At 37.6% G+C, this 15215-nt stretch overlaps 1 protein-coding gene across 8 annotated transcripts in view; it reads right to left on the reverse strand.

The window, feature by feature from the left end:
• Window positions 1–13087, reverse strand: part of KCNT2 (potassium sodium-activated channel subfamily T member 2) — a 379220-nt gene extending 366133 nt beyond the window's left edge. For 7 of the 8 annotated variants that reach the window (XM_059942834.1, XM_059942832.1, XM_059942830.1 and 4 more), the window contains exon 1: window positions 12472–13087. In XM_059942834.1, coding sequence (XP_059798817.1) covers window positions 12472–12566 — 95 coding nt within the window. In that variant the 5' untranslated portion in view covers window positions 12567–13087. Of the gene's footprint in view, window positions 1–3248; window positions 3322–12471 lie in introns of those variants that run through there. The other variant, XM_059942843.1, reaches the window with a different exon arrangement.
• Between the last annotated feature and the right edge of the window lie 2128 nt (window positions 13088–15215).

The raw sequence follows: 15215 nt of genomic DNA on the forward strand, positions 1-15215 counted from the left end.
TTTTAAAATGGGCAGAAAATCTGAATAGACATTTTTTTCAAAAAGACATACAGACGGCCAAAAGGCCAATGAAAGATGCTCAGCATCATTAATCATCAGGAAAAAGTTAAACAAAACCACAGTGAGTGGGGTGGTGGTGGTGGTGGTGGGATGAATTGGGAGATGGGATTGACATGTATACACTAATATGTATAAAATAGATAACTAATAAGGACCTGTTATATAAAAAATAAAATAAAATAAAATTCAAAAAAAAAATCAAACCACAGTGAGATATCACTTCACACCTAGTCAGAATGGCTATTATCAAAATAACAACTGTTGGAGAGGTTTTGAAGAAAAGGGAACCCTCGTGCACTGCTGATGGGAATGTAAATTGGTGCAGTCCCATGGAAAACACTATAAATTTCTTCAAAAAATTAAAAATAGAACTATGATATGATCCAGCAATTCCACTTGTGGGTATTTATCTGAAAAAAAGAAAACACTAACTCAAAAGGATATATGCAACCCTATGTTCATAGCAATATTATTCATAATAGCCAAGATATAGAAACAACCTAGGAGTCCCCTGATGGATGAATGAATAAAGAAAGTATATCAAATATATATGTGTGTGTATATATATACATATATATTTCAGCTAAAAAAAAAAAAAAATGAAATCTTGTCATTTGTTACAAATGGTGTTGGAAAAATTGGGGAGCCACATTGAAAAGAATGAAAATGGACAACAATATTACACCATGCAAAAAGTTAACTCAAAGTGGATTAAAGACTTAAACATAAGACCTAAAACTATAAAACTCCTAGAAGAAAACATAGGCGGTAAGGTCCTTGACATAGGTCTTGGTGATCATTTTGAATCTGACACCAAAATGGTGTCAGATGGACCTCGAGGGCATTCTGCTAAGTGAAATAAGTCAGACAGAGAAAGACAAATAAAATATGATCTCTCTTTCATGTGGAATCTAAAAAAATAGTAAGTTTTTTAAAAAAGAAAAAGCTCATAGATACAAAGAATAGATTGGTGGTTGCAGAGGCTGGGAGAGGGAGTTGGAGAAATGGGTGAATTGTTTGTTTTAGTTTAAATAAATTGACTTATTTAAAAGAAAAAACTGCACCTGCAGTTTGAAGACATAAAAATGTGTTTTCAGGAAAAAAAAAATTAATGGAGGAGTCAGTTAATGAACATTGAATACTGGGCTGAGCATTTTAAATTTTACATAATAAGCATCAGTGACATGAATATTATGTTAAAATTATGTTAAGAAGATTCTGATGAAAATGCTTAAGTTGAATGAGACTTGAGCTGGCCATGGAGATTATTGGAGGTGGGGTGCAAAGAACAGGCTTGGAACAATGAAGCATGCTAGCAAGACCTATATTAATTTAAATAAGACGGAATGAAATCCTACCAAAAAAGAATAGATGGAGATCAAGAACTAAAAAAGCAAGCTGAAAAAATAATACAAAACTACTGTGAGTTTTGAAATGCAGAATTCTGGAGGATTATAATGATATTGGTGATGGTGGATAAACTGAAAAAGTATTCTAGTTTGAGGTTATTTGTATCAATTAATTAGCAACCAGAAGTCTGCTATAAAAACTATGTGCTTAATATATATCTCTATCTATGTATATGAAGATACATAGGGCTATATAAATAACTAAATTCAGGATATTTACAAAGTCTTTATATAATGTTAAATTGTATGATATTTAAGTATTTGTGGGAAAATAAATGAATTAATCTAACCGTTGTGAGGAGGTGAGAATAACTACAATTCAGTCTTGTGTTTTGGTTAGAATCTCGGTAGATTCTCCATGAAGTGAGTCATCCTACCCACTATTGAGTACATTTATACTTCAGGGTCACAACGAAGAATATAACCCTAAAGTCTTTGCATTCTTAATTATTAATCAAAGCCATCTATATTAAAAAAGTTTTTAAGAAAGATTACATGAAAGACTCAGTAACCTCAGGAGTGTCTCTTTTTTTTTTTTGTCCTAAAATATGTATCTGAAATACGTGTATGTCCTGTAGATCTACTTTAAGTGAATAATTCTTTCTAGTTATATCAGAACCTGACAGTGAGATGTCACAAAAGTCTTATGAAATTTGCTCTTCTTTTATGACAGGAAAGTGGGTGAGGATATTGTACACTAACCAAGATCCACGGGACCAATGTCCTTTCAATCTGAACACCAAGGAAAGCTGTATTTCTCCTGAACTGCTGGTTTATTTCTCATCTATGTGACCGATCATGTCTTTGCTCTAACTCTGTGGTCCATCTCTGGTAACTACATAGGAACTAATGGAATTCATATTGTGTACCAACTCTACACCTGATTCATTTTTACCCCCTTATTATATTTTTCTTCAGCTGTTTTTTTCTATTTATGCTATTGCACAAATTTATGTGAACCACTGCAAATCTTTTTTGGAACAGGTGAAACATACTAATAGGTATACCTAAATGTTAAGGCCTCCATCAAGTAATTTGACATTACCACATTTAGATGTCATAACATCTCTGCAAGAGGATTTTCATGATCACCAGCACAATTATTGAGAAAAATGAATTTCAGGTGGGTACAAATACCTTAGGGAGTAGAAGTATAAGTAGAAAACCCTAAAGTTCTACTGAGAAACATTAAAAAAACCTACCCATATCAAAAGAAAGGTAATTGTTGTGAATTGTTGTGACTCCTGGGATGTCAATTACCCTTAGCTTGTTTCTACTATAAATAAATAAATATATAAGTAAACAAAATCTCTGCTTTGTTTCACTAATCTCCTATTTCAATCCACTTTCTTCAGACTGTCAAAAGAACAATGCTCTATATGGAGAGGGGAAAAATTCTTTTCTCCCAGAAAATATTACCAACTTCAAAAATGCCATAACTTTCCTCGAGTTACTCATTGTGATGTTGACCTAAAGGGATGCAGATGCTATGTGATTCTTCTACCTTCCAAAGCATTCACATTTGTTTGCGTTTTGTTCTTTCTGTTATTTCATAGCATTAAATCACATCTGTTTAGTTGTAAACATAGGGTGTAGGCATAATAATTAGATTCTGATTCTAGCTCTTAGGATTATGTAACTGGGAACAAGTCATGAATTTCTGTACCTCAGGACATTCATCTGCAGGAAGGGGAGGATACCAGATTCCTCAGAGCTGGTGTGAAGATTCAATGAAATAATACACGGGACATGCTTAGAACAATGTGTGGCGTTCTATACCTTCTTCAGTATCATCACCTATTTTCACTTCATCTTCTGTATTTTCAGGAAAGAGGTGGAATAGCACAGGAACTCTTGTGGAGAGATAGGCAAGAAATAGAAACATCACACAAAAGCTTCCATCTGCAATTTGCCAGTGTCATCATCCCATGGTGTGGTCGTGACTAAAGTCATTGCCATCACTCCTGACTGGAACTTGTGCAGCTTACTAATCACCAGATCCGATTCCTAGGGGATGGAGTGGTATTTCAATTTTTGACAGACCTGACACAGCAGGCTGTCCATTATTAAACCACACATCTGGTCCCTCTTGTTAATAACTGGTTGTTTGCAAAATGTGGACAATCTGCAAGTCTTCCCACAGGGAGTTAAATGAGGTTGAAATGTGTTAATCCACTTTTATCCCTATTCACACAGTGATTTACAAGATGGGTTAAGTGTGCGCCCATAATAATTCATCATTCTGTTTCTGTGCAAGGTCCACTGCAAGACAGCCAAGAACAAGCTGTCCTTTAGTCCTTAGATTCACCGGTTTTTGGCTTTGTGCGCAAAGTCCATTTCTTGCACATACATAGTGTGAAAAGTAGAAATAATACAACTCTGAGTTTAAGAAAGGCGCACACATGGGCTTCCCCGGTGGCGCAGTGGTTGAGAGTCCGCCTGCCAATGCAGGGGACACGGGTTCGAGCCCTGGTCTGGGAAGATCCCACATGCCGCGGAGCGACTAAGCCCGTGAGCCACAACTACTGAGCCTGCGCGTCTGGAGCCTGTGCTCCGCAACAAGAGAGGCCGCGACAGTGAGAGGCCCGCGCACTGCGATGAAGAGTGGCCCCCGCTCGCCGCAACTAGAGAAAGCCCTCGCACACAAACGAAGACCCAACACAGCCATAAATAAATAAATAAACATTAAAAAAAAAAAAAAAAAAAAAAAGAAAGGCGCACACAGAGGGAAATGATTCTCACTCTTTAAAGCCGTGGCGTAATTGCAGTAGTGCTGAGAGGACTGAAGCACAGTCCAAAGAGAGGCCCAGTTAAGAGTCTGAACAGGAAAGGGGTCCAAGAGTTGAGACTTGCTGCCAGGCAACAGTGCCCTACAGACCAGCCAAGCTTGGCAGCCTGGGTTTCTGTTTCTACTTCCCTTCACTGCTTCTATTTGTCAAAAAAAGACAAAAATAAATATGATCAATCCAAGACAAAATCGGGGAGAGAAATCTCACTGTCCCCGGTCTCCCTTTTCCATGGATCCTCTTCTCAGAATCCGCAGGAGTATTTCCCCCCTACTCCTTTCAGGTGACTAGGACTTTCCAGCCTCTACCGAATCCCTTTCCCAACTCCAAACCCATCCCCACTTCCCAGCCAAAGAGGACAGGTAAATCTAATACCACTGGAGCACTCAATTAGTTTACACAAATGATTTACTTTTCCGAGTATGTGCAGTGGTTCTTCCTTCCCTTGAAATTATACTACATCTCAGATTCTCCTTAAGAGAATCTAGTTCTGGTTATTGAGAAATCAAGGTCAGATATTTTGAATTCACTCTTCTGCTTCCAGATGATCAGATATGAAGGACCCAATGCCATTCTTACAGCGCTTTCTTGCCTTCACAATGCCTGGGTTTTTATTTATCTTCTGCAAGCACGTATATGGTCACTCTTGCACATGAGAGATATGCACTCAAATATCACAGTGGCTCAGGGCCATGCAATACCCAGACACTGTGACAAATTACGAGGCCAAACATACACGAACAAAGATTTGGGTTGGAGCGATGGTTGGGAATACAAGGTAACCTCAGCTCCTAAGGAACCATAGCCTATGCTCTGTAATACATGAGTGTATAACAAAACAACAGTGACATAATACAGAATATTAGAAAAGTTATCAATATTAATGATTGTTTTAGGCGAAAGAAAACTAATAATGTGATTTGGCTGGCAAAGTAAAGCTCATGATTGCAAAATGTGGCAAATTTAGTGCTCGCTTCGGCAGCACATATACTAAAATGTGGCAAATTTCTTCGTTTCTACGTTAATTAGAATCGAAGTACAATAATCATTATAAATGTGTATTAGGTACAAATATTTAATATGGATTATATTAAATGTTTGACAGATTAACAATGTTCTATATTTTATTGAATTGCAAGGGTAAAATATCTATGCTCAGTCTTTATAATTTGTTCATAAAGTTTGGTCATTTGCTTACAACTTTAAAAACCTTACATACCACCACCATGACCACCAGAAAGAAGTTTCTGGCTCAGCTTATCTTTATCCACTCTACTTGGGCGGTACACTCAGTATGAAAGGGGACTCCAAGTCCCCGCCCACCACCCACTTCACTCACATCCTAGCTTTTACAACTCCACAGAGCCAGTTTGAGTTTGTACTGAGGTTGAGATCTTCTCAGTGCTACAGATGCACCTTTTTCTTTTTACTCTGTTCTCCAAGTAGTTTTCTCTTAAATTGCAACTTGATTGCTGTCTGATGACTAAGATACTTGTGAAAAAAAAAAAAAAAAAATGACCTATTAAAAAAAAATCCCATATCCAGTCAAAAATTGTCAAAGAGTAAAAGTAATTGTCCTTCTGGATTATTACCTACTGTTTTGATTACTTTTACAGAGAAATTTTAAATTAGCAACTTAAGACTCAGGAAAAGCATTAGTTTAAAGACATCTTGATTGAAGGTATTAAATATAGCTCAGAAAAGGCCACCCTTATTAAATTTCAAACTATAAATATACAAAGCTACTGGTTAAATTTCACTGTAAAAAGTATTTCTGTTTCATTTTCTAAAGGCAACTTAGACAAGCATGGCACATAAGTAAGACAACATTGGCAATACATAAGTACACTAATAAAAATAGATGAACCATCAAGGACAAAATGATAATATAAACATATAAATGATAAACAAGAGCATGATATTTTTTGCTTTTTGGGGGGGGGGGGGGTATAGTTGTTTTACAATGTTGTGTTAGTTTCTACTGCCCAGCGAAGTGAAGTAGAGTTCCCTGTGTTATACAGCAGGTTCTCATTACTTATCTATTTTATACATATTAGTGCATATATGTATAATCTCCCAATTCATCCCCCTCTCTTTCCCCCCTTGGTGCCCATACGTTTGCTCTCTACATCTGTGTCTCTATTTCTGCCTTGCAAACCGGTTCATCTGTACCATTTTGCTAGATTCCACATATATGGGTTAATATACGATATTTGTTTTTCTCCTTCTGACTTACTTCACTTTGTATGACAGTCTCTAGGTCCACCCACATCTCTACAAGAGCATGATTTGAAAAAGCCAATAAAAGTGTCACATTCACTATTAACCTAGCTACAGGTACACGTGATGACTAAAGATATTGTTAATTTTTATTTTGTACCAATAATGAAGACCAAAATAAGCTTTCATTTGTACTACTTCTCTTACTACCTTTCAAATCTATTTTTGCAGAAGTTGAGTTACATTACTAACAGAGAAGGAAAAAAGTATGTTAATTCTGATAAAACAATAAGTTAGCTGAAATCATTTTCTTGGTCATCCATCTGGATTTATGTCTTTCTACCCATCCTCAAGACTAACTTGAAGCTGCAGTGGAGAAGCTGTTTAGTAGAAAGTTTAATCTCCTTAAAATGGCACATACCTCATGTGGAAAATGAAATTGCTACATTCCAACTTCCTTCACCCAAGATTTATTATACATAGAGGTATCTTGAGAAAAGTGTAATACTCACAGAAGAGGTATTACAAATAAGTAACCATATACAAAAAGTGGATATATAAGAGTGGTTAAATGGAATCAAACTTTAAATTCCAATAAATTTGAAAAGCCATATTTCAATTTTATTAATAAGAGTAGGTAAAAAGAAAAATCATATGTTTTTATATAAAATATGAATGTCTGACTTATTGGTAACTATTGAAAAATAATAATTATTACACTACATTTTTCTCTGCATTTTATATATTTTATATATATATATGTAAAGTCAATTTTTGCACCATTACCTACTTCAGTAGTAGGTAATTTTTTATTGCCTTATTCAAGGAGATTTCTCTTAATATAATAGTGCTAAAAGACAACAAATAGTCTGGGTTTTCTGATAATAAATGCTTAAATCATTTTTATAGATATTGCATATGCATGGTTGGTTCCACTATATAATTAAACAGTAAAAATAACATTTCATTCTTTTTAATAACACTTAAAATATTTTAAAAGTATACTTACTGACCTGAACATAAAAACTTAGAATAAGAACTTTATATTAAATGGCTACTTTTAAAAATAATATATAATTTAATAAGAAAGATAAAATTGGTAACACATAAATGTGCCAGATGCCAATCCAAAACCCATTTTCCCAATTCAATTTGATTATATAAAGTCATATTGCATATTTTCATTGTATGATATCTAAACTTACACATACTCCAGAAGCTATCCAACATTCTCCCCATTTTATAAATACTTCTTAAACTATTAATCGATTGAACTGTACCCTTTGTTCAATTTCTTTTATGTTTTCAATTACTACAATGCATTAGGTGACTTGCTTGCATTACTTTTAAATTCCACCTACAAAATATGAAAGATATACTTAAAATTACTGGAGTTGCAACACCTGACCAAATATCTGAAAACTAGAATAATGTTAATTAAATAAATGGCCTACTCCCATATGACTGCAACTGAGAATTGTCCATTAACAGTAATTTATCCACAGCTGTGATAATTTATCCACATCAAGTGCATTGTGTTCCAAACTTTAAAATTACTGAGTCATGATGAAGGATGAGAAGGGCTTGTCCTAACTGCCTAAAGGCATTTAAAACCTGAAATTTACCAATCTTTATTTTTTATATTTATCTTTAATATTATTTAATTAATTCTTATTAAAGAATAAGAATTAATTAATATTCTTTAAAGAATTCTTTAATATTCTTTAATATTTAATTCTTTAATATTTATCTTTAATATTCTCTTAACTGTAAGAGAATATTCTAAATTTTTATTGCTTTATGAATCTTAGCAACATTAAAATAGAAAAAAAAAGTATTTTAACACTACAACAATTTTACATATTACAGAATGGCTCCCATATAAGATCAGTTAAATTCTGTCTCTACTCATATTGGTTTCAATCATAGAGTAACTTTGATGATATTAAGTATTCTAAATATTAAATTCAAAGTATATTAAGATTTTGAGCCATCTCTAATATAGTGATTTTAGCTACTGTATTTTCAAGCCAACACTGAATATCCTATCTACAAATGCTGGATGCTCTTCTTGACAGTCTTAAAACAGAAATTCTGCAAGGATATCATCATAACATAAGCAATACTTTCAACATTCTGGGGGAAAATTCACCTCTAATTATATCTGTGAACACCTCCTGATCAAGCCCTGTTTCATATTCTTTCTTATATTCTTCCCAAAGCCTAACTTAATGAGGCTCTCAGATGTAGCATGTATTCAAACATTAGCTGATTGGATAAATGACCATTAAAGAAATATTATACAAACCATTTACATTAGATTTTTGTGTTCAGGATGCCAAAAAAGTAAACACGCATTATATATACAACAGACATCCCTAAGGCATAAGCAGTGTTGTCATTTAGCAACTCTCAAACTTATTCATGGCCTCCCAGAACTAATGTTATTCCTGTGCTAAATTATCTTCACTGCTCTAACTCTTTTCCCTTCCGTGCTACTTAGAACAGGATATCAAAATGCCAATAAGGGAGAGGTAATTATGTAAGGATGCACTGGCCTATACGTTACATAGTCATTCCATATATTTCACATAGAATACAGATCTATCACATATACATTATACATATACATACTTATTGCATGTATTTTAAGTGTGTGTCTGTTTCCCTACCAAAAGGTGGTACAACGTAAACGTAAGTGAACTATCCAAGGCTAGTTCACAGACAGTCTACGGTGTGGAGTACACACTTCCTGTATCCTGATAGACCCACCAATATTCCCTCTGTAACAATACCCCTTCACACATCAGTGATATGCCTCACTCATTTTCACATGCCAGTTCACCATATCCTACTAACAATGAATTTAAAATTCTTAAAATGAAGGGCAGGGTAGAAAGTGTCTACTTTCCTATCATCTAATTCCCCCGTCATTTCTAGGATGTGACTCTAGATGGGGAAGGTATCCAGCCTGATCCAGATTCCCCCGGAAGAAGACCTTGAGATAAGGATCGAAGCCTAAATAGCATATTTGGGAAATGATGCAGAAAATACCAGTTACAGAGAGGGGGAAGGAAGCCAATAAACTCGCAATACCAAGCCAGTTACCACCGTGAGCCAACTAGAGCTGAGTCCCATTGGACACAGTGTAGAGAACATGCTCCAGAATGGTCCCAACCAAGGAACTAGGAGGCTAAGGTATTTGTCTAACAAATCCGTATTTACTCAGTGGCACTTCTGCCTTGCTCTCCAAGAGGCCCTGGTGTGCACCTGAGGCCAGGAGAAAACAAACAAACAAAAAACCTCAGACAGGCAGAGGGTGTTCATAGAAAATATCCAGAAAACATGGGCAGAGCACTAAATGCATCTGTTGTTAGAAACTGTCTACTTACTCCTGTATGAAAGACTGCTTCCTCCTCGACTCTGCAGGAATTGAGTCCACAATATAACTGAGTAGAATAAGATTGCTATTCAGACTTAATCGCAAAGAGGAATTTGTGACAATACTAAAGACAAAAGAGATGATTTTACTTATTGCATATTAAGTTTCTGAAGAAAATTTTAAAAGTTGCAAACTTCGAGTCGTAGGTGAAGAAGGGAACTAACATTAAGAGCACCTCACCTATGCTAGATGCTGTAAAATTATTCTTATAAATTCAAATTTAATTAAGTGGAGGGAACTTCGCAGCTTCTTGAGTAATTTCAGTCACAAAGTCATCTTTACACTTGTAAGATATATCACCAACACAAGTATTTAATTTCCCAGAAACTGAGTTTCCTAGTCCTTAAAATAATTACTTACAATTCAGGGACTATGTGAGGATCGACTGAGATAACACATATCATAAGTTAACATATACATGTGTTTATATATATATATATGTTACCCACACACATACATATAAGCATATAACATATAGCATAGTTAACATATAGCACTAGCCAAGTACTTAGTACCAACTAAGTGTTAGTTTTACAGAAATATCTTACAGAAATAAGATTACTGAATTTCATAATGGCGGAATGACTTGCCCAAGGCCACTCAGGTAGTGAAGAAGTAAGCATAGGATTGAAACCTGGGTCCCTATTAATCAAAGGCTCTTGTCTTCGAAGATGGACAACTAATAGAACCAAAACTAAGTTTTCACGGAGCCACAAAATTACCCTTAAAGTGAACCCACGTTTGGTTCAGTAACAATACCTCATTTTAACAGTACATATGGCCTAATTTTAAAGTTAAAGTTGGTCTAGCATAAACTTTCATTATAGTACGTATTTTAAAGAAACGTGCAAAACTTTTTTTAACATAGCAACGCCTCATTTAGGAAGCAGTCAACTAACCAAAATTCTTAATTCCTGAAATATAACTGCAGCACCCCTAGAAAAATGAAGGCAACCACATGAACAATTAGTATCTTGGATACGATACTAAAAAAACAAACAAACAGTGCTACCACCACCAAGTCCAAAATGTGTACTCCATGGGCTCAGCCCAACTCAGACTTTTACAGTGAGGATTTCTACTCTACATGATGATCCTGACCTCCTGAAGTAACAAATACAGATCCAATTACTATGAACACCTCACTGTACTTGATGAGCCATTGAGCTAAGTTAATATAGTTTATCTAAATGTCAGTTAGCATTGAAATTTGTTTAAATATTCTTTTCTTCATCTTCAGTCAACCAGAACACCTTACGTTCCAAGCATACTCGTAAATTGGTATTTGTTCTTTAATTTTTTACCAATATATATGTTTTTGCCTAAAAAGAAGAGATTGAACTGAAATATTATCCTCTACAAAACATCCCTACCCCTTTAAATTACTAACATGAGACCAAAGAAGAAGTCCACAATTGGCACTCAAGATAAAATCCCCTGTGTGTAGGGTAGGGGTTGGTATTGAGAGCTGAGATGGGAAGGAAAAGAAGGAAGGTATTTCCCAGTGGTTGAACAAGGAGATTCTGAATGGGACCAATAATGGATCTTTTATGCAATTAAAATAGAACATCAATGCCAAACTGAACTTTAAGGAAACATTTCAATTGAGTTGAAAGACTACTTGGTATACACATATTATTTTAAAACAAGGAAATGTGGCATGTGATACCTAAAGGACTATTCTGGAAAATACTAAATTCAATGAAACATAAAATGTGCTTTTTAAATAATAAGACATAGCAAAAGGAATTCCAGAAGTTTAACTAGGCAAAACAGTGATGCTAGAGACAAAACACATGAGCAATATTTTGCTAATAATAAATATTTTAGTTTTGAGACTTAGTTTTAATTTTGTGGCATATACACTATTTAGGTTAAGTACATTATTTATGAAAAGGTTGGATCATACTATACAAACACCATTATTAATAATACTCACAGTTACCCGTTCAAAGTGAGTATTTTCCATTGCCAACGCTGCCATTTTCACTAACTACCTGTTACATATTTAAACCAATTGTCTACCTGCGTCTTCAAATGTTTAAAAAGCATAAAATTCCCAGTGGCAGGTGTCTTGACACCTAATCAAGACAAGACTGACACGGAGTAAGTAAACAGGTGGGTGCAGGTGATTTTAAGTTTATAATGTGTTTTTTCAATCAACTTGGATGCATTTTCGAATTTGGTTAACAACACCTAAGGGAAAAAAAAATGAAAATTGACTGGCACTGATATTGCGTGCCATTTGGATGTAATTGTACCTCTCACGCCAGCCTCATACACACCCTAAGAAAGCACAGATAGACAAAAGAATAAGCACAAATAAATGCAACAAATGCACTGCAGGGATCAGAAAGTGAAAAGGCAAAGAGTTCCTTGCCTACAGCAATTGCTCTAGAGAGTCAAAATGGAGAGACACGTCAAAGAGTCCCTTTTCCTCCCTCCCCCAGCCTCTGGCTCCTTTCCCTCCTCTCCCTCCTTTTCCCCTTCCAGCCTCCCCATCCCTCCCTTTCCCAGCTGTATCTACGGAACCACACTGCAGCACACCACTCACCTGTCGTCGTTCTGCCATCCTTGGTCCCCTAGCAGCAAATCCCGAAACCTGTACCTGGGAGGCAGAGGGGGCACTTCGCTCTCCAAATCAACCATCCTTCCTCAAAGAGTGGGAAACGTAAAACAACGAATGGAGGCGAGGAGGACGAGAGAAAGAAAATATTGCGGAGTAGAGGGCGAGGACTAACGAAATGCGGGAGATGGGCTGGAGCAGGGGAAGGGGCCTGGGATGGGGGAGGGGGGGTCTGCTCCCAGCCGGAAGCTGAGGCTGAAAGGGGCCGGCTCCTCTCTCCTGAGGGTGTGATGGGGATGATGCAAACCCAGCCCAAGAGCAAAAGTCTGGCTCTGACAAGAACCAACGCTGCCAAGGAACCGCCCCCAGGATCGGCGCCGCCTCTGGTCCCCAGGACTCGGGGGAGGCGGGAATGCAAAAGTTACTTCGCCCGAAAGAAAAAAGAGAAAAAACGCGCGGTGCCTAGAAAGAGGGGAGAGGGGTGGGCGTGCGCTCGGCGTTAGGGTGAAGCACTTTCCCGCACGGCGGGCGGCGAGAGGCTCCTCCGAGGACAGCTCCGGGCAGCAGGTCCCCTCGGGCGGACGCCCCGCACGGCCGCGCAGGCGCCGGGGGTCCCGGGGTTGGAGTCCCCGCGTGGCGGACGGGCTCTCCCCGTGGGCGGGGCCGCCGCGGAGGCCCCGCCAATGAGACGCCCCTCGTTAGCATAACGGTGACGGCCGTGCCTGGGGAAGACCAATGGGGGCGAGCCTAATTAGCGGGTTCCAGGGCTCCAACCCCCTCTCCGGAGGAGGGGGACGCACGCGTGGAGTGTCCCCAGGTCCCCCAGCTCCTTCTCCTTGGCCGTCTCCAGCCAGGTAGGCGGGGTAGAAATGGCACGTTCCGGGAGAGGGAATCCCCGCTCCCAGCCCCAGGAAAGTCCTAGTCTTTTTTCTCACTGGCTGAAAGCAAGGGAGGTGTTTCCCTGATCCTGGAAAAGAATGAAGGGCCACTTTAGGCCGCTGCAGAGAAACGATTAATGCATGGAGGATGACATACTAGGAAATGAGGGCTGCTGCTGCTACCCGTGGTGCTGTGGGCTTCCAAGTGGCCTGCACCTTGCTAGGTGTGCTCCTGTTAGTGGCCCACGCGGTCAGAGGAAGGGTGAACCCGAGGGTCCACAGCCTGTTTTTCAGTATGGACCGCAGCTTATGGGAACCTGCTGTGTATAAAAGCCCTAGTCCTATTTGCCTATACTGTTTTTCCACCAAGAACCGATTCCATCAGGGTACGTACAGACACCAAATATTTCCCCTCTGAGAGACTCGGGCCTGAGGATACAAGACTGTATCACGGCCCGTGCCCTCAGGAATCTCATCGTTTGCTTGCAGGAACAAGCTTATAAATGAAGTGATACAATATGAGACACAGTAATCAAGCAACATATAAAGAGTTTTGGAAATACCTGTGAGATAACACACTTTTTCATGCAGGGAAGGGTCAAGACATAGAAAGTGAACTAAGTCTTCTATGCTAGTTTGCAACTTACTCAAGGGAAGGGAAGAAAGCAATGGAGTGAGGAAAGAGAAGCCTATGAGTAGAGGCAAAGGGATATTTTTACAGAACGTTATTAATTCAAGAAGAAATCAGCGAAAAGGTAATAGCAGATAAAATAGAACGAGTACCTACCTAAATCTGAAGAAAAAGTGGAAATAGATGTCTCTGTCGTCCAGATCCAACCCATTCTTCCAGACCCATCTCAAATGACATCTCCTCTATTAGATTTCCTGATGCGTCCAGCTGGTTAAAATGCCTTCTTCCTTTGAACCCTTCATACCCTCTGTGAGTATTTTGCTTGTAGTGCTTATTATATTATGGCCTGCTGTACATTTTTCTACATCTTATCCCCCTTCCTGTGGCTTATCTCTCTAGCACACTGCATTCAAAATGAGTAAAATCTTAACAATGTTCAGATTTATTAAAAGCTTTTAAAGATAGTAAATTAATCTTTTTTCACATTTGCTTTAGCTCCAAAGTTGTGTATTTATTTATGTTTTTTTGCATGAACTTTTGTCATCCCTTTGCCAAATGAGAAAGTTATATCACTACATTGTTAGTTGGGGGGAGATGGGGCGGGAAGAGAGAGAGAGAATATCTGTTTTATATTTTGGACCTTATCATCTGCTATTAAGATAGCTCTGTGAAGTTTACTTTTTTTTTTAACATTCCAGGCTAATATTTATATTTTTATTTGTATTATTATAGTCTGCCTTTATATATTTGGCAGAAATCTGAAATATTTATGTATCAGTAACAGACTCAGAAGCAAGACACTAAAAACAGGAAAAAAATAGCTGTTGAGTGTTAGACTTCTGCAGTGCTAGAGATTAGAGAGTAAAGCAAAAGCATTTGACTTAAAAGAAAGCTGTGCTATGCAGCAGCTTCCCACTAGCTATTTTACATTCGGTAGTGTATATATGTCGATGCTACTCACACTTTGCCCCAGCCTCCCCCTCCCCCTATGTCCTCAAGTCCATTTTCTATGTCTGCCTCTTTATTCCTGTCCTGCCCCTAGGTTCATCAGTACCATTTTTTTTTTTTTTTAAGATTCCATATATATGTGTTAGCATACGGTATTTGTTTTTCTCTTTCTGACTGACTTCACTCTGTATGACAGACTCTAGGTCCGTCCACCTCACTACAAATAACTCAATTTCATTTCTTTTTATGGCTGAGTAATATTCCATTGTATATAT

This window comes from Balaenoptera ricei, chromosome 1 (assembly GCF_028023285.1).
Source record: "Balaenoptera ricei isolate mBalRic1 chromosome 1, mBalRic1.hap2, whole genome shotgun sequence".
NCBI classification, from domain to species: domain Eukaryota; kingdom Metazoa; phylum Chordata; class Mammalia; order Artiodactyla; family Balaenopteridae; genus Balaenoptera; species Balaenoptera ricei.